The sequence below is a fragment of the Acanthaster planci genome, linkage group LG07, assembly GCF_054643075.1.
Source record: "Acanthaster planci isolate LZ-2023a linkage group LG07, COTS_SCS, whole genome shotgun sequence".
NCBI lineage: Eukaryota > Metazoa > Echinodermata > Asteroidea > Valvatida > Acanthasteridae > Acanthaster > Acanthaster planci.
Genome location: NC_141783.1, coordinates 1,219,933 through 1,242,841, shown reverse-complemented (window position 1 = coordinate 1,242,841; position 22,909 = coordinate 1,219,933). Strand labels below are relative to the sequence as shown.

The 22,909-nt window shown below is 41.9% G+C and overlaps 1 protein-coding gene and 2 long non-coding RNA genes across 4 annotated transcripts in view; 2 read left to right on the top strand and 1 right to left on the bottom strand.

Moving 5' to 3' along the window:
- The window catches only part of LOC147798503 (ATP-citrate synthase-like), a 39,171-nt gene continuing 16,262 nt past the window's right edge, over positions 1-22,909 (bottom strand). The window contains exons 1-20 of one of the 2 annotated variants that reach the window (XM_087139017.1): positions 17,304-17,327; positions 16,670-16,795; positions 15,528-15,692; positions 15,031-15,122; positions 14,410-14,489; positions 13,766-13,896; positions 12,077-12,195; positions 11,597-11,807; positions 9,420-9,546; positions 8,544-8,668; positions 7,339-7,404; positions 6,707-6,813; positions 6,012-6,064; positions 5,511-5,629; positions 5,218-5,322; positions 4,526-4,749; positions 3,127-3,208; positions 2,543-2,653; positions 2,278-2,408; positions 1-1,588 (exon numbers count right to left, since the gene is read on the bottom strand). In XM_087139017.1, coding sequence (XP_086995143.1) covers positions 1,483-1,588; positions 2,278-2,408; positions 2,543-2,653; positions 3,127-3,208; positions 4,526-4,749; positions 5,218-5,322; positions 5,511-5,629; positions 6,012-6,064; positions 6,707-6,813; positions 7,339-7,404; positions 8,544-8,668; positions 9,420-9,546; positions 11,597-11,807; positions 12,077-12,195; positions 13,766-13,896; positions 14,410-14,489; positions 15,031-15,122; positions 15,528-15,692; positions 16,670-16,795; positions 17,304-17,312 — 2,289 coding nt within the window. In that variant the 5' untranslated portion in view covers positions 17,313-17,327 and the 3' untranslated portion in view covers positions 1-1,482. Of the gene's footprint in view, positions 1,589-2,277; positions 2,409-2,542; positions 2,654-3,126; positions 3,209-4,525; positions 4,750-5,217; positions 5,323-5,510; positions 5,630-6,011; positions 6,065-6,706; positions 6,814-7,338; positions 7,405-8,543; positions 8,669-9,419; positions 9,547-11,596; positions 11,808-12,076; positions 12,196-13,765; positions 13,897-14,409; positions 14,490-15,030; positions 15,123-15,527; positions 15,693-16,669; positions 16,796-17,303; positions 17,328-22,909 lie in introns of those variants that run through there. The other variant, XM_087139016.1, reaches the window with a different exon arrangement.
- Positions 17,446-22,909, top strand: part of LOC110987063 (uncharacterized) — a 37,069-nt gene continuing 31,605 nt past the window's right edge. The window contains exon 1 of the long non-coding RNA XR_015425920.1: positions 17,446-17,574. This is a non-coding gene — a long non-coding RNA (uncharacterized LOC110987063). The remainder of the gene's footprint in view (positions 17,575-22,909) is intronic.
- Positions 19,297-21,585, top strand: LOC147798504 (uncharacterized). The gene is made up of 2 exons (XR_015426058.1): positions 19,297-20,022; positions 20,581-21,585. It is a non-coding gene; the product is annotated as an uncharacterized LOC147798504 (long non-coding RNA).

Below are 22,909 nucleotides of genomic sequence, written 5' to 3'. Positions count from 1 at the left end.
AACGTTAAGAATAGTTTATTTTCAAAATATCTAAAAACTTCAAAATCAACTGCACTAGAGCATGTCAAAATAAAAAGGACAAACCACTCAAAAGAAATTACTTTGTTTCATTCTATAACATTAATAAGACGTAAAGTTGATGTACTAGGCTGGGGCATATTGCAGGCGAACGTGAAAAGGAAGCCCAGTAAGGGATGGCATATGTTCAATTTTTGCTAATATGAATTTGAAGCATGATTTTTTTTATCACGGCAAGCACGGATCTGGCCTTCACCCTACTTTTTCTTAATATAATATAAACATAGTTACATTATGGCAGTAAAATATAATGTTTGAAGTCAAGATGTATTCTAAATTCAGACAATCGGAGGGAAAATATACAATAAGAAAAACATGTTAAATTACAATGTATGAACTAATTTGCCACCATCATTGTTTGGGATTTTTCTGAATTTTGTTGGTGACCTTGTTACAGCTGTACAACAATGTATATGTAGTCTGCTTGAAATTACTGGGAAATTTGCGAATACAGTTGCAGTCAGAAGTTCTACTTTTGACCAAGTTTTATTGGTTATAAAAGGTCTCCACAATGCAGTATTGTACAAAAACCCACGAACTTGCACCTTGGGTTTCAACGAACCTTTCTTTCAACTTTTGTTTCACTTATTTTGATGTGCATTGAGATTTTACTTCTATATTCATGAACGAAACTTTGATGTCATCCAACTGAACCTCAATGCTGCATAGGCATTGATTTGTGCAACAAAAACTATGAATTTTGTGTATTTTGCTGTGCAAAATTTTAGTGGGCAATTTTCTGTTTGTCATTTTATGACAATGAGCCAGCAAGCAGACTTTCCCCTTGAATATTTCAAAAGAACATTTTGGGGGTCCAATATGTGAAAATGCAAACAGGTAGCCTGAAAAGCATCTTCCCCGATGTACATCACAGCAACAGCGCCCTCGCTTATCAGGAAAATCCTGGACAAGTTTTAATGTTTAAAAGTACCCTTTTCAATAAACTACACAAATGGATTTTATACAGTTTTCATACATCCGAAGAAGATCATCAAGATGCACACAAAGTGAGTCTATGAAAATTCATTGCATGAATCATGCCCAAAACAAGTGATATTTCATTTTGGATTTGCCTTGATCTTGGATAAAAATCTGATTTGACAGCACATCCACAATAAACTCTGAATATATTACTGCAGTAAAAGGGACATAAACTTATCAAGCTTTATATCACTATGATCAAACCCATCAAAGTTAATAATTCACATAAATCTGACTACAATTACATGATTATGCAACTTTTGTGACATACCTGGGTATTTGACATACGATGGTACTTGCAGCAAGATTGATATTGATGAATTTCAGATTTTAATCCAAGTATATACAGATATTTACATGAGGCATATACAGAGGGTTGGTTAAGAGGAATCGATGTTAGGGAACCATCGTCAGGCACCCTGTCTACTTCTTGCCTTTCTGTGGCTTCATGTTGGCTGGAATGTTGGGTACCGGTGGCTCGGGCTTGGGTACCAGTTGTCCCTTGGATACCAAGCGAGTGTACACTTCTCTGTGAAAAGCACACACAAAACAGTTCATAAAAGCAGACCACAGTACCAAAAAGTGTCCAATGGCTAAATGTCAATTCTTCAGAAGACATTTCAAACAGGCAGCTTGGGTAATGACTAGATAGTTTTTCACAGTTATACTTTCTGCAAAATGTTCTTTCCTTCTTTCATACTGTGAAAGTTTGATCAGCTAGGGACAGATTCTCAACACCTTTTTTTTTAACGATTTTTCATTTTTCTCAAGGCAGAAATCAGGACATAAAGCGAGCCATGACTTCATGACTTTGTTTCCAAATGGCATTCAAGACTGCATCCAAAGACAGAACAAACTTTCGGATCAAATGACCAACTGACCTGCAGATCAGATTTGTATTTTTCTACCAGAAATAATTTTTCCTCAGAAAGTTTTCTATAACTACTCAACTGTCACAGACTCTTCCGTAAAAATTTCAACTCGAACCTACTGGATATTGCTGCCTTCCTGAACACGCCCAAAATGTAACACTTGTGCAGAGAACAATCACACATACTTTAATTTGCAGTTCAAAACTGGTCCATAAATAAGAAAAGTGTACAGGTGACAGTGGACAACATGGCACCTCTCAGGCTGCTGACAGGAAGCAATGACATGTAAATGAATTTGGGGTGGCTAGGGTTGATGACTTCTGCCGCGTGTATCTCAAACACTCACCTCAGTGTCTCTCCAATTTCGTCAAATGTTTCGGGCACCACAGCCCCGGCCTCAGCCAGGGCTTGGTTTTTGGCAGCAGCAGTTTCCATGGCGACATCACTGCTTGACCCAGAGTGGCCAAAGTACCCAGGCTGCAAAGAAAGTCCAACTCTTAAATCAATTGGCATTTGAGGGTTTTCACAGAGTGGACAAATTTTAGTAGAGTACTCTGTGCTTCAGTTGAGTATGAAAACTTCCGTTTAAACTGTCTGATGTTGGGACTTACTTCGGACTTGAACATATCTGTGCACTCGCCGATGCAGAAGGCGACCATAGGCTTGCTGAGCTGGCCGCTACGCAGAGCCTCACAGACGTCATGTTCTTCACATCCGCCAAACTATTAGAAAAAAAAAAAAACAATGCAAAGGGGACTATTCAGCAAAAGGCCTATGGCAGGAGGTTAACAAAGGAAGATCAGCCCTCTTTATGTCGAACTATACTGCCAATTAATATTAAAACTAATTCAAACTCAGCTAATTACAATCTGTAGAGGAACCCAAATTTGGGCTCCAAATTCAAGGCAGTGAAAAAGAAACCAGCATTCAGTTTGAGTCTACAAACTCAAGCAAAAACTGGAGCCGGACATTTTGGACGGCTGAAAAATTCTCAGCATTCTGTACTGTTTGGCAATCGCACACACCGCCCTCAATCTAATTTGGGAGGTTTTTTGATGAGGGGAAAAACCTGGATGGAAACCCAGGCCCCGGCGAATGTAGAAACGCGTCACTGATACCCTGAAGCTGTGAAGTTTTCTGCAAGTGGCTGATGAGATTAATTGCGACCAAAGAGATATCGACTGCTGAGCACTACCTCTCCAAGCAGCAGCAAGATCTTGACGTCTGGGTTGGCCTCCAGGGACATCAGATGATCCATGAACGAGGTCCCGGTGTATCTGGAGATCAAACACATGTAAGGCCTTGGAAATCTTTCTTTTTGCCAGAGTCATCATGCTGGCTACCTGCTGTGATCTAGGGGTCTGTCATTTCACCCCTAATTACCCCCCTATGAGTGTTAATAAGTACCTATACGGGTGGAGACTAGACACGTACTGACATTGCCAAGTGGTGTTAGTTTCAAGATGTGGTGACCGGGGGTAATAGTTGTAAAAGTACTTTTAGCACCAGTGGGATTGGATGTACCTTTATGGGTACTTTTTGTTTGAGCACTAAGGTCCAGGACCCAGCATGTGGGTGTATTTTTTTTTATCAGACAATAAAACACGGTTTGGAACTTTTCTAACCCCTTCTCACCGGGAAGCGGTAAGAGCTGCCGTAAAAATTGAGATCCCTCAGCCCGCTTTTCAGCTATTATTCTCGGCCCACGCTGGAGCGAACACGGTGAAAGAAGGCAGACCCTGGCTCTTGTATATATGGTGATTGGCCTTTGTGTGTTGCCAAGAAATGAAAAGGCCAAATTTGCATCATAATCACCAGCTTCACAATAGTCCCCACTTTGAAAAGAGGCAATGGGAATGTGGAAGTGTGAGTAGAGCCGCATGCCACCGAACATTGAGCCTTTTCACTGTGTAAATCAAAGCGTGCAGAGCACGCAGGGCCACAAACCCAGAATTTGCAGTTTGGCAGGTGGCCTTCGTGGCCAAGCGAGGCTGGAATTCTCAGAGTCGGCTTTCAGAAAAATGTCCTAGCGTCAAGGAGTTTTAAACTGCTTAGGAGTAAACGTGGCCCCTGAATAGGAACTTACATCTCTGCTTTTGCATTCAAAGTTATTTTTGTAAATAAAAAAGCGGAAGTTTTTGTTGGCAGCATGTGGAGCTTGAGAAAGTTACATTGCAAGGAAATGACAAATTTCAGACCACTTGTCGAATAAACTGTCCTTTGAATTCCAGCTCCTAGCACAGTATATCTTGGTGATAGCGCCTTCCGCTAAGCCCATTATAACTGCCAAGTCCAAAGGTAGATTAACGTGTTCTGATTTTAAACTAGCCCATCACACTTTGGTTTCATTTTGAAGAGTGACCAGTCTGTGGAAAGAACTGTAAACTCTTTCAATGCTATGGACATGTTTTTAAGCCTCGAGCAGGACCAAGAGAGGGCACAATTTTCTTAGCAATGGAGGCTCTTTTGGTCAGAACTGAACTTCTCTGATTCACAAACGACTAGGAAACACGCGCGTCACGGTCGCGTCCGACAAAATGGCTCTTTTCAACCAAGTGCTTCTGCTTGAGGTGGATTTCACTGAGCCAACTTACTTTCCGCCGCCCAGTGATATGCCTTGGTACAGCCCATCCGTGTTTCTGGCAATGCTGACCAACAGCTCTATGCTCAGGCCCCCGGAGCGGGTGACCAGTCCCACGCTGCCCGGCCGGTGCAACCTCAGCGAGACCAGATCCTCCATCGGCCCACCGATGTTGCCAAACTTGTTGCAGCGGAAGCTGCCCGGCTTGATGAAGTTGACCTGCATGAGGTGCAACGGCTGTCGGGGGGGTGGACAGGGGAAGAGGGAAAGCACGGATTATTCACTGTAAGTGAAACTTCTCCATCAACACAATGGACTGGAGCCATTTTTCTTTAACGACAGCAGGTGGAAGTGGGTCATGTATAAATACACCGAGCTATTAAAAGATTATATTCATAGCTGACTTCATGAAATTAAACCCCACAAGTCAGAATATCAGATTTATGAGCTAACCGAGTACAAAACGCTAAGATTTCTATCTTTTTCTTGAGCCAGGATATTGGCATTAAATACCAGTCTCTTAAGGGTGCTTCATTAATCTCTGAGCCCAGCACACCGAGGCAATTTTTTGGGGGAGCCAATGACAGTAACATCAATTAGGATTGTCTCATTAAGGTAGTTCAAGTTGACGAACGCAAAAAGCTGCATCATCTCCAAACAGGTTTTTGATTTTAGTCAATTCATCAGCAGGTGCGCCTGGCTCACCGTGCAGGGTCCTACTATCATGACTCCATTGTTGTGGGCCATCTGCACCAGAGTTCTTGTTTGTTGATCCGGGATGTGGCCTGCTATCATCAGAACACAGCGAATCTAAAAAAAAGGGGGGGAAGAAAAGGTTGCGCATAAAGAAATTTTCAACTCAATGTGCACAAATTGATTTTCAGCTGAATCTGCACAAAGGAATGCACAGAGTGGAATGGGGGCTCCAGCGTCCTTATCATCCCTCCCTACTTTTACCATTAAGAGGGCCCTTATACAAAGAGGAGATTGGAAATCACCTGATGACTGTACTTGACTGCCTTGACAGTGCACAGAAAGGCCTCCCTCCCAGGAGCACCGTTAACGACCACACTAGCGTCTGGATGATTATACAGAGCAGTCTCCATGCTGCTGTACACTGTAAATATTGTGAGAAAGAAATGGAATCAGTCTGGAGGTCCTTTCCACGCTTTGCAGATTCAAGCAAAAATGTGGACATGTATACGTAGTGGAACTGATTTTTCATGAGCAAAACAATACTAAGACGAGAACCACTCAGCCACGAGCAACACTCTACATTCATGGATGTGAGTGGCCACTTAAGATTAAAGCTGAAAACAGCTAGTAAAAAGCTGGATTGTTTAAAGTCCCTGTACTTTTGTAAAGAACAGACTAGGTGTACAAAAAAGCTGACATTCAGGGTCAACATCTACACAAAAAAGCTGAAATCAGCTAAAATGCTGAATTCTCACACCCCTGTGCTGACATGGAACGCTGGCATGATCGGTATAGATACCCACCTGGAATGGTGACTTGGCCTTCAGCCCACAAGAATCTTTCTTCCTTGTCTTCACTGTAGGGACAAATTTAAAGGCAAACAAAAATACCAAGGTGTGATAAATCTGTCTATTCCACACGTCATCTTCAGCTAAGCATTGTTTCGGAATGCCCGCGTCATCAGGCATTTTCCAAAATCCTGCCAAATCTTCCACAGAGTTTTGAGGGTTGAATACAATACAAATTCTATCGTAATATTTGTAGTCTCCTGCACTCTTACACGTCCACTCCTAACCACCGTAACGCTACCCAGCAACAGTACCCATTTTAGAATGTCCTTGCAGCTCTGCCCTCCTCTGGATCCAAATGGCCCCACCTGCTACATATCAATCATTGTACCCCATGAGACCTAGCCCCCATGAATAGAGTGTACATGCATATAATATAGTTGTACTCCTGCATCTGACACACAATTAACCAAGCAACCATCAGAACAACTCAAGCTTGTGTCCAGCACGCGATATTACAATATCCGGCGTTATAGACATGTCACACCAACAGTTACAGCCAACACAAAACTATGTAACACACTGCAAAGGTCGACAAAAATATCTGCACTAGTATTTGAATGCTTGAACTTTACGGACGATGACAAAGTGAAAAGACTGTCATTTGTGAAATGCAAACATCACTGACTACAATCTCATGACTTTCTTACCCGCCTGGATTTACAATGGCAGCAACTGACTGCTTTCCCCGCCCACAGACAAAGTCAAAATCCAGCATGCCCTGTACGGCTTGTCTCATCAGTCCAACGACTATTACCTATACAAAAAAATGATAGACCACTTCATCAAATATTAAGTGTAACATATCCTTAATATACTATAAGTGTAACATATACTTAATATACTATAACAAATACTTAATATACTATAGCATATACTTATAATATACTATAAGTATAACATATACTTATGGAATAAAACAAGTATCAACTTCTTAATTGCAACATCATTTAACACTTTCAAATCCGATCCAGGTTTGAGATTTAGCATGGATGCCAAGCCTTTAAACAGCACCTCTAAGGGAAACCGGTTGTCTCTGATTTTATCCATGGCTATTTTGAGAATGAGCTATGGATACCAGTTTATTGCAGTGTTAGACTCTAGCCAAGTCTTTGGGCCAAAATGCATGCCCACAGGCCGCTGTGAAGGATTAGGGTAAATAGACAAAAGCCCTGCAGTTTTCAGCTCCCTCCTCTGACAGAAGTGGTGACAGAAGGGTGGGGATAGGTGAGGGGGCGAAATACCCAGAAACCCAACGAGTGACCGGTGTACTTGTGCCTACCCTCGTTTCTCCATTGAAGAGTTCATCAGAGTCGTACTTGGCAACGACTTTGTTGGAGTCAGTCGGCTGTTGTAACAAAATGAGAAGATAAATTAACATTGATAATGCAGTCAACTTTGCATAATCAAGACTGCACCTTTTGCCACAGTTTACCTTATTTTCAACTTTTGTTCCACTTTTTTAAAGGTTACTTTACTGCCTCATTGGTTTATATGCTGATGAGATTTCCATATTCATGTGCAAACCTGTGATGTCATCTCAGGAAAAAACCTCAATATTGCATTGGTTTGTACACGAAAATCCTGCATTTTTGTAGATTTTCCTGGACTCAGTTTTCTCCTTTGCTGATTTATTGTTGTTTATGTGCATAGCAATAAGAAAGCATCTCAAAAATGATTTCAGTTAGTAAATTCTGGGTTCACAATATGAACAGAAACACCTTTGCACTGAACCATGTCTTCCCTAGATGACTTCACTGCAACAGCGCCCTCAGTTGTCCAGGAAAGCATGGGTAAGTTTAATTGTTTTGAAGCATGCACTTTTCAATGAATTTAACCAAATAGGAAAGAAAAAGAGTTTTCATACACTGAAAAAAATTGTGTGCGCAAAAAATTCACTGCAGCCACACTTTAAATCTTACGATATCTATTGGTCAGCAGACATTTATAACGGGTTTTGCCCTTATCCAACGTATATATTGATAAACACTGTATGCTCAGTGCTTGTCTGAGAGCTTCCGAAAAAATTCACAAGCTTACTCAGGTGGGACTCGAACCCACAACCTCCTGCTTACCAGTGGAGATGTCTTAACCACTCGACCACCGAGCTTGCTGTGGTCAGCTGGCCCTAGTAAGCTTGTGAATTTTTCGGAAGCTCTCAGACAAGCACTGAGCATACAGTGTTTATTAATACATACGTTGGATAAGGGCAAAACCTGTTATAAATTAACATCTCCCCAACGCAAAATACATCTTGGGTCAGCAGACAATCAGTCAACGTCAAAATTATATTTTTTTCTAAAGTTTTATCAAGTGTCCCTACAAACATGCTACGAGATGTACACGTAACACAAGAACAGAATCCACACAGAAAACATAAGTAGTGACCAACTCTGGACACCTCTGAACAGCAAATCTTGCAAAATGAACAGAAAAAACAAGAAAAGAAAAGGGAGATAACTCCTCAGTCACTCAACTCAAACTCACCCGCCGCACTGGAGGGCACATCTTATTAGCAACATCAGTTCCAGCGTGAATATCGCGTAACCCCAGCGCACGCTGAATGAGGTGGGTCATGGGTGTAGCAACAGAAAATGCATGGACAGGCACACCTTCAAGTAATCACATCAAATACAAGTATTTCACCTGATGCAATGTAATTGTACAAACAGCCTGAAGAAACAGCTTAACATTTTACCTGATGCATTATATTGGTTATTCGAATCACGGGAAAAATTTCCCCTTTTTCATTAACTATCAGGGTTCCTTCAACTAATTCCAGTGGCAAATTGTAGAGCTTTCCAAAGCTCAGTGGAACATTCTTCGTACTTTGAGATTTTCTCAAGAGGTATCAAGTCCCATCAAACATCACAGTGGACTGCTCTGCCTTCCTGAGGCCTGCCACTCCTCAGGAAACCTCCTGGTGGACTGTGATGAGGGTCAGGGTTTTTATGTGCGTGAACAAGGATCACTCCGTTGGATACCAGACTAAAAGGACAGGACCCCCTAACGATAGACCGTTCTTTCAACCATTACAAGTTACTCTGCCACAATCTGAGTGAGCTTTGAATCAGTACAAGCTACTGGTATGCCAGCATTTCTTGACTTCAGGAGGGTGTCATCTCCGATCAAACCAATTGACAAGGAATTTGTGCCTGATTTTACCAAGATGTAAACACCCAGAGCAAAAACTTCGCCAGATATGTTAGTACAACGTGCCTTCAAAATCAAATTTTGTAACATTTGAGGGTGACATCTTTATTTTGTTTGGCATGATTTTCAGAAATCAAGCATAAGCTAGAAAATAAAAAACCCAAGCGTTAAACGGCTTGCCTGCACACATGTGGTCGGTCAGTCACTCACCGAGATCGGTCAGCGCGGTCGGCATATGTCCGTTGGGCACCGTCGCCAGTGTGGACCGGCGGATGAACAGCGAGATGTTGTTGGCTTGGAGCTTCTCTTTGCCTTCCTGCAGGGCCCTGACCACACCCTGAGGAAAGACAGACAAAATACAGAGGGATGCGCTCGTGAGGAGAAATCAGAGACTAGAGAAAGGCCACATTTTTTTAACTGCATTGAAACCTTGGAGTGGGCGATGACATACTTCACTTGAAAGAAAAAATGGAACAGAATTAATAAGTGTTGTTGGAGCATTCGTAAGTTAGCTTTGGAGAAAAAAAACAGGCTCGTGAATTACAAACTCAACTTGATGCTGCAGTTCCATAGTCAGAGGTCCTTGTTGCAAAATACAGACTGAATGGTACTTATTAACAATTCTGGTAAGTGATAAGACTTGGGGATCATACAGCAATGTATGGAAAACTGTGGACACAGTGCTTACAAAGAACGCAAACAATGTCAAAACTTAGCAAGGAGTGAACTTGATCAAGTGGGACTGTGAACTGCATTGGGAGTACCGTCATATGAGACTTTCAAAATGACGCAAAAACGTGAAGCAACTGAAACAAGACCTGTTGATCTGTGATGTTCTGGCAAATGTGTAAAAACTGAAGGTAATACAGATGTGCCGGTCTGGTCTGTTGGAGGCAGCTGAATTCAGAGATGCCAAAGGGTCTGCTAGAAAAAACCTGAACTGTTTTAACTGTGCCACACAGCACCAAAGTGTACAAACGAGTGTAGAGAGCAGAGCACACAACGACCGGGGTTCTTTATAGACATCGATCGACAGCTTGTCCTGCCAAACCACATAGGCACAACCATGATGTAGTTGGCTCCCGGCTTGTAATGTACAATATTCCCATTTATACCATCACCGTGACTGGGAACCACTGACTGACATGATAGTCTTGAATTCAAGGCTGTGTGATAAATGTGCTCAGCATGCTAACTGCCCGTATCAAGCACAAATCAACTCACACGAGGTGGGTGTTCAGACAGTTCACTGCACTTTGCAGAACTTGTTACGCGTGGCGCTGCTAGAACTCTGGTTGTTTCAACAATCATAAAGGCATGTAGGTGCAGGCAGCGCGTGCCCCTCGGCGATGAAGCCTACCCAGCCTTGTTTTTAAGGCTAACAAAGATACAGAGCTACACATGCATGCCATGCATGTAGGGTGCGACCGTCATCGAATTATTGAATCTGGTCACCACAGTTGGAAAGCTAAGACTGTAAGGTTGCCCGGCCTTGTTGGCTCTCCGTTCATACACATTGAGCAGGTTCTTCAACCTGAAAGTAATTGGATGTCACTAAGTCGAGTGCAGCCATGTTCCCAATTGGAATTTTTTGGGGTAATTCACATGAAATTTTGCTGTAGGCTGACAAAATTAAATCCAGCTGGGACATGCAGTAATTAACCTAATGTCCCTTTCGACTTTAATACTGTGACTACCAGGCCGAAAAGGGTCGCGGAAAATTTCTGCCTCGCCATGGTAAGTTGGCAGAGGTGCTGAAAGGTTGAATGAGACCAGTTCAACGAGGTAGATTCACTGTGACCACCCTATGCACCTCCAAACAGGACAGCTGATTGTCGCAGACGGATCAACAGCGGGTAAGGGAAAATGGTTGTATGGTTCCCAGTCTCCTTGCATACAGCTCACTATGGCATGCCCAGACATTGAAGTGTGCCCCTGCAAAGCTATACACGCATGTGTACGGATACATCTCGTTCAATAAAGGGTGGCAGATTTGACCGAATTTGTCAGATTTTGCCGATTTTATCATACAACCCTTGGGTCAAAGGTGATTTGCATAGTGCTCGTCTTGCACAGCGAATAAACGCTCCGTTACGGTAAAAAAAGAGTCCATGTGGGAATGTGCAGTAGATTGACGAGATTGACGTGAAGGAATGTGGTGGTAAGTTTCCGCATGGCAACGGAAGTAAAACTCCAATGGGAACACGGCGAAAGATTTCAGCCACTGTCTGCACACTGAACACTCCTGTCTATATTGTACTGTTCACATCTTCGGAGCCTTCTCTAGGTTCATATTAAGCTATCTGTCCCTCTTTCCCTTTGGATTTTTTTTTGGGGGGGGAGGACGGAGACATAAAAGGGAGGGAACGATTTGTAATGAACCTCACCTGCAATATTCCGTTACTGAGTTTGATCCCTGTGATTATATCGATGATGCTGCTTGTTAGAATAAACGTCTTGCCTTCCGGATGCGGCACCTCCGTCATCAGCTTTATCAAGGTCTTGGTGAACTCGTACAACTGGTCGACTGACGGCCGGCCAGAGAACTGGGTGTAGCAGGCCACTTGGTCTCGCACGCCAAGCTTGGTGGCCGTGTCGCTGGACAAAGCAAACACAGTATAAAATTTACTGGAACCATGTTGAATTGTTTTGCTGCGGCCTTGCTTTGAAACGCTGCCGTTGCAGGCTCTCTTTAGAAATTTGAAAAAACTATTGAAAAGCCAACTAACCTTCAATAATTGATTTAGCGATCTTGCTCTCAAAGCTGAACTGCTGTGAAAGGCTAAATTTGGTTACTCTTATCTGAAGATTCTCAGCAGAGAAACATCTCTGGGTAAGCAAGTAGGTAGGTATTGTGATAAGCTTACCTGATGACCAGAGATGTTCCCCCACCGAACACAAGGCTCCAGATTCTACCAGACTTGTTCAGCACGGTCAGGTTCATGGAGCAAGGCATTCCTGCGGCAAGTTGGCTGATATGGAGTTCCTAAATCACAAATGTAAGAATGGATGTATAGAAAGGTGACCCTTGACACACTAATTCAAATGAGAATTTCTGGTATCACATTAGCATTAAAAGTGCCCCTATCTTTTCAAAACGGAGATTGCTTGGCCCCCAAAATGGTGAGATTGAGTAAATTGTTGCCAAGATCAACTCCCTGGGTCTTTGAGCTTTCATATGAGAGCAGATTGGTTAAAAACTACGTGCCAAAGAAAGTTAAGGGTTGTCACTTTAAAAGTGGCTGCAAGCAGACTTCAGAAAAATCACTTTTCGCAGGGGGGGTTGATTTCGTTTTGTGGGAATCATAAAAAAAGCAATTGGTTAACCCACAAATAATTGAAAAGAAATTGAAAGATTAGGGATCAGAAAATCATTTAATTTGTGTTTCAGAAACCTCCGGGATGTTGGTATTCATGTTATGGGGCTCGGACCAATGCTGATTTGACACTTTTTTCAATGGGCTTGAATTAGTGGACCGGTGGTCAGACACCCAACCACATCAGACCACCTCCTACTGCTCAGTGAGAACCACAAGTAATATGACTCCTGAGGACTGCATCCAATGATCTGCGCGGTCTCCTGTAGGTGTTTTGGTAATCTTCACTTGGTTATGAGCACTCAATAAAACAGCACTGAAGATCTTAAGAAACAAATCAGAAAATTAGATAAACACTGCTCACTGGAGGATGCACTAACGGCTTGACGGCTGGATTTTCGGCCCAACTCGGCCTTCGTCAGAGCCTGATTGAAGACTGGCGATTCCGCATTCAAACTGCCAGGAGTGAACGTCCCGAGCTTGTGGATGATGCACTGTTCCTTTTCCAAGCGCTGGGCGTCAGAGGTTGTCAAGGGGAGGACACACGCGACAGGCAGGTCTGCAGCAATATTTTCGAGCAGAACACAATTTCCTTCGTTGCTTTTAGGCCTAACAGATCTATTGGCCAGACTTCAGTCCCATTCACTCCTCTCGCTGCTCTCTGATGTTAACAAGAAGGACATCGGCACATCCCCCTGCAATCCATCACGCTGCAATACTTGCAAGCACATCCCCCCCTTCCCGTTTCGACAGTCCAAGTGGAAGCTATACTCCAATCCACAACACTGGCCACACAAAGCACAGGTTGGCAGACCGTTTCATTGAGCATTTACAAAGTGTACGACGCCATCCTCCCGGACACCCTGTGGCATGCCACTTCTCCGAGCCACCATACACAGGTGATGACTTGGGCGAGTCCTCACCTTGTGAACCTCAAACCCCTAACACTTGGAAAAGGAACAGCGCATCATCCAGAAGCTCGAAGTGTTCTCAAAATCGCCAGTCTTAAATCAGGCTCTGACGAAGACCCAGTCAGGCCGACAATTCAGCCGTTGAGCCGATTCTGGTGAGCACTGTTGACCTTTAATTACCATTGGGCTTAAGATCATACGTGCAATCTTGTGTCATAGATCTTACAACAAAGAAAAGAAAGAAAAATAGGATCCTTGAAACACAATCAGAGGAAATAGTAAAGTTGCTGAACTATATGAAGTGAAGATCTGGGTCCTGACTACAAACCTCAGGCAAGAGGTCTCGGCACAGTGATGGCCCATACTGAAGCTGCTCCCAAGACTCCTTGCATAGGGGTGCTGCCTTGGAGTCAACTTTGGCGGCGACATCCAAAATATAAACCTCTGAATCTGTGACCACTGCATGCAAAATTAGAAACAAAGACTACTTACTGGCTGATAATTATGATGCTGGAACTTTCTGGGGGACATGGAACTTTCTAGGGGAACTTTTTCTGACATGGATCTTTAAATGTGTAACCACTGTGAGCAATATAAGAGACCAACTTACTTATTACTTGATAGTTCAGATACTGGAACTTTCTAAATGCAAATGGAACTTTTAAGGAACTTTTTAATACTGCATCTGGACTGTTTAGCTGGAACAGACACTTCTAAGCGGAAACTAACTTTTTCCAAATGGTTCAGGAATTTTCTGGATGGAACTTTTGAAATGCTACTGGAACTGTTTGGATGGTACAGGAACTTCCCACCCAGAATAAGAACTTTTTACACACAATACGTCCCTTTTCATGACAGTGGAGTAGACAAACCTTCTAATACACAAATTGAGAAGAAAGCATTCTTGTTCTAAAATGCAATACACAATCAAATTGAGTGAAAACTGATAATTTTTTGGGTATCACTACATACCAAGTGGATTGATCTCCAAGTAGGTGAAATGTAGCTCTCTGAAACACTTGATGAAAGACTGAATGAAACTGCACAACTTTCTGAAATTCAGACGAGCAAATAAACCATCAAGGACGAAGCAAGCAAATCAATGGTGTGCTATTTTCAAGTCTAAGCTACAAGTCATTTGATCACAGGTCAAGTCAAGTCAATTTGGTCCAAACACAACCAAGTCAAAAGTCTTTTTGTCCAAGTATAATCCAAGGCGTGCTATGAGTGATTTCAAGCCACAGCCAAGTGATTCAGACTTGGCCATGGGCAGACAAGACCAAAACAGAAGTTGTGAGCCAAAAGAAGTCTAACACTGAAGTGTAAGCTAATAAACCAAAAACATTAATGGGTTTAATTGAGGAGTTTTCTGACGTGCATTGGTAAGTCAGAATGTGCAAGTCCAAGTCAAGTCACAAGTCAAAACTAACAGCTGCAAGTCAAGCCACGAGTCACAAAAATAGCGACTCTAGTCCGACTCGAGTCCAGGTCAGGTGACTTGAGTCTACAACTCGGACAAAAATGCCTATTTGGGAAAAACTGACGTCTTGCAGACAATGTTTTGTTGCATCTGACCCATTTCCCTTTACTCACTGTGCCTTTGTATTTGGGACGTTCTTCAGCAATGTGTCCTGAATAATCTGCTCTTGGGGCACGGCTTCCAATCCCACACACAGGCGAAGAGCCTACCCATGTAAGAAAACAAAAACCAAGTTTCCGAGGATGGATTTGCGCCGGGAAGATGTTGGTAAATCCAGTGCAAATCCATCCTTGGAGAGAGTTGTTTGCAGTACCCGCTGCTACATCTGACTTGAACCAGCCAGCCGACACCGGTAAGTTCGGTGGTCGAGTGGTTAAGACCTCTGCACTAGTAAGTAGGAGGTCATGGGTTCGAGTCCCACCCGAGTACGTTTGTGGTTTTTTTCACAAGCCTTCGGGGGCAAACACTGAGTATGCAGTGTTATAATACATGTCGGGCAGGGCAAAAAAAGTCCAAAATTAATAAAAAAAACCAAGTGGCTTTTCAAACTCTACGCTGGGGCAAAGACAACAGAATCCATGAGGTGCGACTGTAGTAACAGCAGGAATACCTCCTCATCCACGTTTCCAACATCCACCCCTCCCTTGTAATGGAACAGGACGACATCATGAGATTCTGTGTGAGTGAACATGCACAAGTAGCACTCTTCATTTTCTTCATGGGGGAGGTACGGTTCAATCAAAAACTGCTTCAGGGTGCCCTCAACGCCATCAACCTTTAAAGAATAGATTCACCAGTCAAGGAAAGTCAGTCAAGGAAATCACAAACTTACATGTGCTGAAAATTTCACACTCTAATAATTCATACTAACAAAGTATGAAAGATATGAAAGTGTGGGAACTTTGCAACCTGTTTAGAGAGCCAAAGGATGATTGAGTGTGTACACTAGTTTGTGAGCACGTACAGCTTGCCTCTATGGCTAATTTTCAGCTGAATAAGCACAAATTTGTCAGATCTTTGAATGAAACATATGATTGTGGGAGCCTAAGGCATAATGTCCAATAATAAAAAAGCACTTGGGTTGTTTTACATTGTTATAGTGCTTAAGTCCGACTGTGTAGTTTTACATTGTGTTCATTGCAAGACATCAATTAAGATTTTTTCAACTCACGAAATGTTTGGCCACTCCCAGACATGCAGAATAAGAAAAGGATTGGTAAAAAAAAAAATTTGAACACTTTTGTGGCATGGACTAAATAACATGTATCAAAACAGACATCTAATACCAATCTGTATCCTATGCCCTCTACCTATACAATCCATGGCAGCTTACAAGGAATTGCAAATGCTGTATATGATGGTTACATTTCAATGCTTTTTTGCATCTTAACAATGTGAGAGTTTGCAATTTCATAAAACTGTGTGATGACTTGTTCCAGTAATTATTGACTGGGCAGTCAATCTTTCTTGTATCGTGCCTATCTGTCATGGTACTCCTTATTTTGGTGAGTCAATTTATAGACAGTTAAGATCTCATAGTTGGTTGGTGAAATCAGGACCATGCAAAAGCTTGGAGAAGTTTGGTTGGCTTTGGTTTGGGTTGTTTTGGGTTGGGTTGTTTTGGGTTTGGATGTGTTGGGTTGGGCTGTTTTGGGTTGGGTTGTTCTGGTTGTTTTGGGTTGGGTTGAGTTGGTAGGTTGTTTGTTGGGGTTTGTTTGTTGTTCGTTTTGTTTTGCTGTTTTGTTCTTTTACCGTGATCCTGGATCCCAGTTTATCCTGGATCCAGTTTTTTGCAGTCTCAAAGTCCACATTGAGCTGGATGAGTCCCAGTTGCTTTCTCCGTTTGATAGATTGATCTGGCTTCACCACCAGACCGGACTGCAAATAAAGACAGGTACAAATAAAAATACCGGCTGAGGACTAGACCTCAACAACCTTAGCAGTCAAGGGGTCGACTCACTTCAGTTCAGCTCTAATAGTTTGCACAGCAGTGAGCTAGTATGAAAGCCTGACGCCAGATGGAAAATCTTCTCAAATGACACAAGCCTCAAGAGCTGGGTTTTCACAAGATAACCCAGTACACTAAGCATAAAGGGCTTCAAGGATCATCTTTGTAAAAAATTAACGTTTAAGATTTCAAATTTTTAAAATTTAATTTCATAGTTTTAAACTTCTCATTTTAAATCTCAGACTCTGACACAATGGATCTTGAGCTGGGCCAAGATAGGGCGCTATTTTCTTAGCAACAGATGCTCCTTTGGTAGGAACCAAACTTCACTTCAAAAGTCCATAGTGATGTCACACCAACTGCGCGTGCGAGAATCAATATGCAGTGGTGCCAATACAAATGAAATTCTAGAAAATAATACATTATTTTTGGTCGTACTGGCTTCATATCACCCTGTGCTGTTGTATATTGAGCTTGCAAGAGAGTTCCCTTGCTTACTTAGGTCGCAGTTGATGTTCCACTTGCCATTGTTTTATTTGCATAGGACAAGCAGATGAGGGCGCCAAACAACTTCTCCTTGCCTAGCCTGGCGCCAAATCTACCCTGTGTGTTTGAACAAGCTGGCCTCAGGACGTAATTTAACTTCACTGCTAGTCGAGGGAATGAAGGTAACACTCTAAGGAGTTACGACGCATACATGATCTTAAAGGTAAGTCAATTGCTAAGTTTCAGTCACTCAAGTAATAAGCAAGAGATTAACGACAGCCTCGAGTTGTTGGCCTAATTTTAGCTCGCCGTCATGGTGGGTTCATTCACTTCCACAATTTCACTTTTCAGTCTAACCAACTCCACAGGAGACCTCAAACTGCACACGAGACTTCAAAGGGCACAAAGTGGGCCTACATTCGGTTCCGACTTCGGGTTTATACTTCAAGTTGGTACAACAAAACCTAAATCTAATTTAAAGTCCACTAAAATTTTGCCGAGTTAGAACTTACGTACGTCACACCAATAGCGCCGGTACGTCTTTGGTCAAAACATCACATAACATAGACCTAGACTCGCCGTTTGAGGGCGCTGTGCGCACCGTACGAATGCATTTTTTCGTATGAGCATTTCGTGTGATGGGAGACCACAGACATTATGTCTGTGTGGTAGACTGGTAACAACGGGGGAAGATTAAGTTATCCTGTCGTGCACTAAGGGAAACTTTAATTCATTTTAGAACAGGGCGTCTCTAAACAGATTTTTGGGGTTTAAACTTTGTTTTTATAAGGACTTGACCCTCTAAGTCAGAGGTACAGTCCTTTTTTGAGCATAGTGTTCCTTTAAGGCCACAAAATTATAAGAAATCTAAAAGAACGAAGAGCAAACTTTACGAAAGCGCAGAATTATCTTTTGAATTATACATGAAGAAGCCGTACTGTAATTTATTGTAATTTTTCTTTCTTGTCTATTATATGTACTTTGCTTGAGAAATTATCTGATGAAAATAAATAAATATGACCGCGTGCGCGTGTCGTGTCAATGATCGGGCGCGCTTCTGATGGCAATTTTCCAAAAATGCGCCTTTGACGAATCGTTGGAAGTGGCCCTCTATCTCTCTCGTTTTTCAAAACGACAACTTGTCAAAATGAAAAATTTTAAGCATCATTACACCAAGTAGTATGGAAATGAGAGTTCTGGACCACACGCCCCTTTTTACCCGGTTTTTGCTCAAAACCCTTGGGTAGTACATCGACCCAAAAAATCGTCGAAACATTTTTGGTGGGAAAAAATGGGAAAATCCTGGAATGACGTGAACCCCGTTTTTGCTCAACACCCCTGGGTAGTACATCGACCCCAAAACCGGGGATTTCCACTCACCTTTTGACCCCGGCACCCCAGTGGGCACACGACGCGTGAAAGACGTCTTTTTGCGGTCGTTATGTGGTCGTGTGTCGTAAAGTGGTCGTGACAAAAAAACGACGTCTTAAAGACGTCTTTTATCCTCGGCTAGAAACATTGCTTCAGCAACCATGACCACAAAAAAACATGACGTCTTTAAGACGTCGTTTTGCAGTCGTTATCAAATCATCGGTACTACACATACAGTGAAAGGAGAAAAAGACGTCTTAACGACGTCTTTTTTCTCTATTTGAATTGTTTTCTTCAACAAGCAATACATGAAACCATGGAGGTAGAATCTACCTCCATGATGAAACACACGACGTCTTTACGACGTCATTTTACAGTCGTTATTAAATCGTCAACATACAGCAGAAAAAGAAAAAGATTTAGATAACCTTATGAAGATTTTGCACGGTGACTTTTAGTTTGTCTCGGATTTTGCCGGTTCTCACTCGATTTCACCGCGGTCGTTATCAAATCGTCAACATACAGCAGAAAAAGATTAAGATAACCTTATGAAGATTTTGCATGGTGACTTTTAGTTTGTCTCGGATTTTGCCGGTTCCCACTCGGTTTCACCGCGGAAGGTCAAGTCCCTCCAGAACAATGGCATACAGTGTATTGCGAAATCCCGCCTGTGGCCGCAGATGACTGTTCTGTTTGACTGTTCTCATCTATTCGTCAAGAGGGGTGTGTGAAATAGCAGTAGTGCGAATGTCCATTTACAGGGAAATTTTAACACAAGAGGAACTGCGAGTGTGGTTTAGTACACATGCTTGTGATTTATGATTATTTGCAGTGGAACTGACCCTCAACCCCCTCGCCTGATTTAAAATAACATGACATTAAAATACCCCTACATTTAGAATGGATGAGGCTATTTTCTTTCATTGCCTGCATGCTCGCAAGCAACGACTGGCTTCAAGCGTGTGCACCGCGTTACTATAGTGGCTCTGGCTTAGTCTTAGCTGGTTCCAGCCTTCCGAGGAAACTCTGAGCATGCCGACTGGAACCAGCGATGGCAAAGACTGAGGTCATGTCCAAAAGTCAAAACGGGCTTCCAGAACTACGGTTAGGTCTATTGACTTTGGCGTCTACACGTATTTCTAATGGAAGAAAGATCTTCAGGTCAGGGAACCAGACTACTTCATAATTTCGTCCGTGCTTTGAATTAAGAGAGCTCGAGTACATGTACATGTTCTAGTATCGCTGCAAGCAGCTTGTCCGATTAAAGAAGAGCAAGACAGGTTAGGCCCTTCCTTAAAAGGTAAGTGCTTATAAAATGTAGTTCTGTTACGTATGGGCATTGTTGGTGAAGCAGAGGTCAGGCTTAAACGCAATAATTTTAATCCTCAACAGCCAACCAGGTTGGCCACGGTTGTTTCCTACCTCCATGGGTGGACTACAGACAGTGTTTATTCGTAGTCGTACGTAGACTCGCAGTCGTAGTGCAGTAAGGAGCATCTGGGCTAGCCATAGTGCCCATACTTCAGCGTCATCAAATATGGCAAATACTATCAGCGTCAATAAATCTAATTTACCCTTTTAAGATTAAACGTTATACCGTTGTATTGGTGAGACTAAATTGTGAAAATGTAACGGCAGTACATGTATGTGATGCAATGTACAATATTGGCCACTCGATGTAGATATGTTAGAGACAGTTGGTGGCAGAAAAATTCTTTTTCATTCTCAATCACAATGAACATGCGCACTTAAGCTCAGACGTGGTGTAAACAGTGGTAGAGGACCGGTTTATTTGCTGCCACCAAAGTCTTTATAGTTTTAACAAAAATGAATTGTCTTATTTGTCTAACATTTGCAGAAAGTGTTGCATCACACTGCACAACAGTGTCTGCAGTAAGACAACGAATAGCGAAGTACCTCAAGCTTAGTATTCCTACCAGAGACAAACCAAGAGCCCTGAGTAATTCAGCAGGCATGCCCACCGGATAACTGTGCGACCAGTCTAGTGCATCAGATGGCCTGTTTCCTGGCTGTTTCATATATTTCAGTGATATTTAATTTATGAGCATAAAGCCTATTTTTGTATTGGGTCTTATTTGAAAACTTTAAACCTTTTGTTGTTCAAGTAAAATATGTTCATTGTTTCCTCGGGTTTATTTCCTCAGGTTGAAGCAATGAAGGCTGTTTAAAGTACGGTAATAACAAAATTACACGTCTGATCGTTTTTTTTTGGGGGGGGGGGCATGGGTAAAATCTTTTGCGGCATTAAAACACGTACAGTAATTTAAATTGTAACTGACTAGATCATCCTGTTCCAGGATAGTCTGTTTTCTAAAAATTTGACAAACCACTGCATGAGACAAAATTTTCTCCAAAAGGTGTTCAATATTTCCATTTTTTTTAATTCTAAGCCAACTCGATTTGAATTGTCTTATTAGTACAAGCCTACATCTTTTCATCAACTGATGTCTGTTTTTCTCGCTCTCATAAATGCCATTACATGTACATCTAAAACGTATTTTACTAAGTCTTGCCTTGTTGGAAATGTTTTGCCAAATATTCAGTTACATGGCTTGTACTACATGTACTGTATGATTAATGTTTCCCATTCTTGCCTTGTCCGTAAAAGTAAAACCTTTTAACTGCTTTTATCCAGGAAGTGTAAACACAAGTGTACCTTGTTTCATCGTCACGTTGATCGTGCTGGGTGTAATTGTAATGGTCCGTCCAAAGCCATTGAATTTACCAGAAATATTATTGGTACATAATATTTGTGTAGACCATCATTTTCAGCAAAGTGTGCTAAGAGGTTATTATAATGTGAAGAATGAGAGTTAAATAAAAAATTATGTTTAGTTGTAAACAGTCGCTTTAGTCAAAATTTATTTTATAGCCAGGCAGCGTGTTAAGGCATGTGAACTTCTTTTTATCATAAAAGAGTAAAAAAAAATTGAATCGTCCAATGCAGATGTCTTTTTTCCTTGATATTTGATGGATAAAAGACGTCTTAATGCTGACGTCTTTTACTGCTCAATAGCTGACGTCTTTTATTAGTCGCACTTTTGACGTCTTTTATTAGTCGCAATGTTGACGTCTTTTATTAGTCGCAATGTTGACGTCTTTTATCAGTCGCAATGTTGACGTCTTTTATTAGTCGCAATGTTGACGTCTTTTATTAGTCTCAATGTTGACGTCTTTTACTAGTCGCGATGTTGACGTCTTTTACTCGTCATAACGCTGACGTCTTTTTCTAGTCAGATCACTGACGTCGTTTACTGGTCAGGATGCTGACGTCTTTTGGCTTTGCATATACGACTCAAAAAAGACATTAATAAGACGTCAATATTAGACGTCTTTAAGACGTCATAACGACGTCTCGTGCCCACTGGGACCGCTCGCTCGCTCGCTCGCTGTAAACAACTTCGTGACTAGCGCCGGGGATTTCCACTCAATTTTTGACCCCGGCTGTAAACAACTCACGACAGAAATCCCGCCCGAATAAAAATGGAAAAAAAAATTAGAACCTATATAAAAATAGAGATATGAGCAACCAGCAAAACCGACCTCTACTAAGGAAATTCCATCGATTTAAGAAGGCGTTTTTAGAAGATTTTGTCAAACGGTATAACATCCCATTACTTGCACCAAAACGTAAACATCATATACGATCAGAACTAATAAACGCTATACGAGCGGATCAAAAACAATTTAGGTACCTCCCGAGTCAGTCATATCGGCAGCTGTTGAAAACGGTACAAAAATATAATATTCCTTATGCAAACAAAGACAGATACGTCAAACAGGACTTTATCAATGCGATTAAAGCTTATACACAACCTAAAGAACTCGATGAAGTAGACATTAAACATATAAGGCGTTTTAAAGCTAATTTTCGTAATTGGGAGTTGATTCCTCGCTTCTATGAAGACGATTTAATACATTTTTTTGATTTTTACAAGCAGTTGATAGAGAAAACAACGTTGGCTGAACTCAAAGAAATCGGGAGTTACAAATTACAAACACATCTTAAAGTGCAGTTTAGATTGGAAAAACTTGACGAAACGATTGACTACGGCACTTTTCCCTTTCAGAGTGATCAAGACGTAGTAACAAATAAACCTGGTGTTGAAAATGCACTTGCTAAGCATCGCGAAGAACAAATCGAAGAGGTGGAGGCTCATATACAA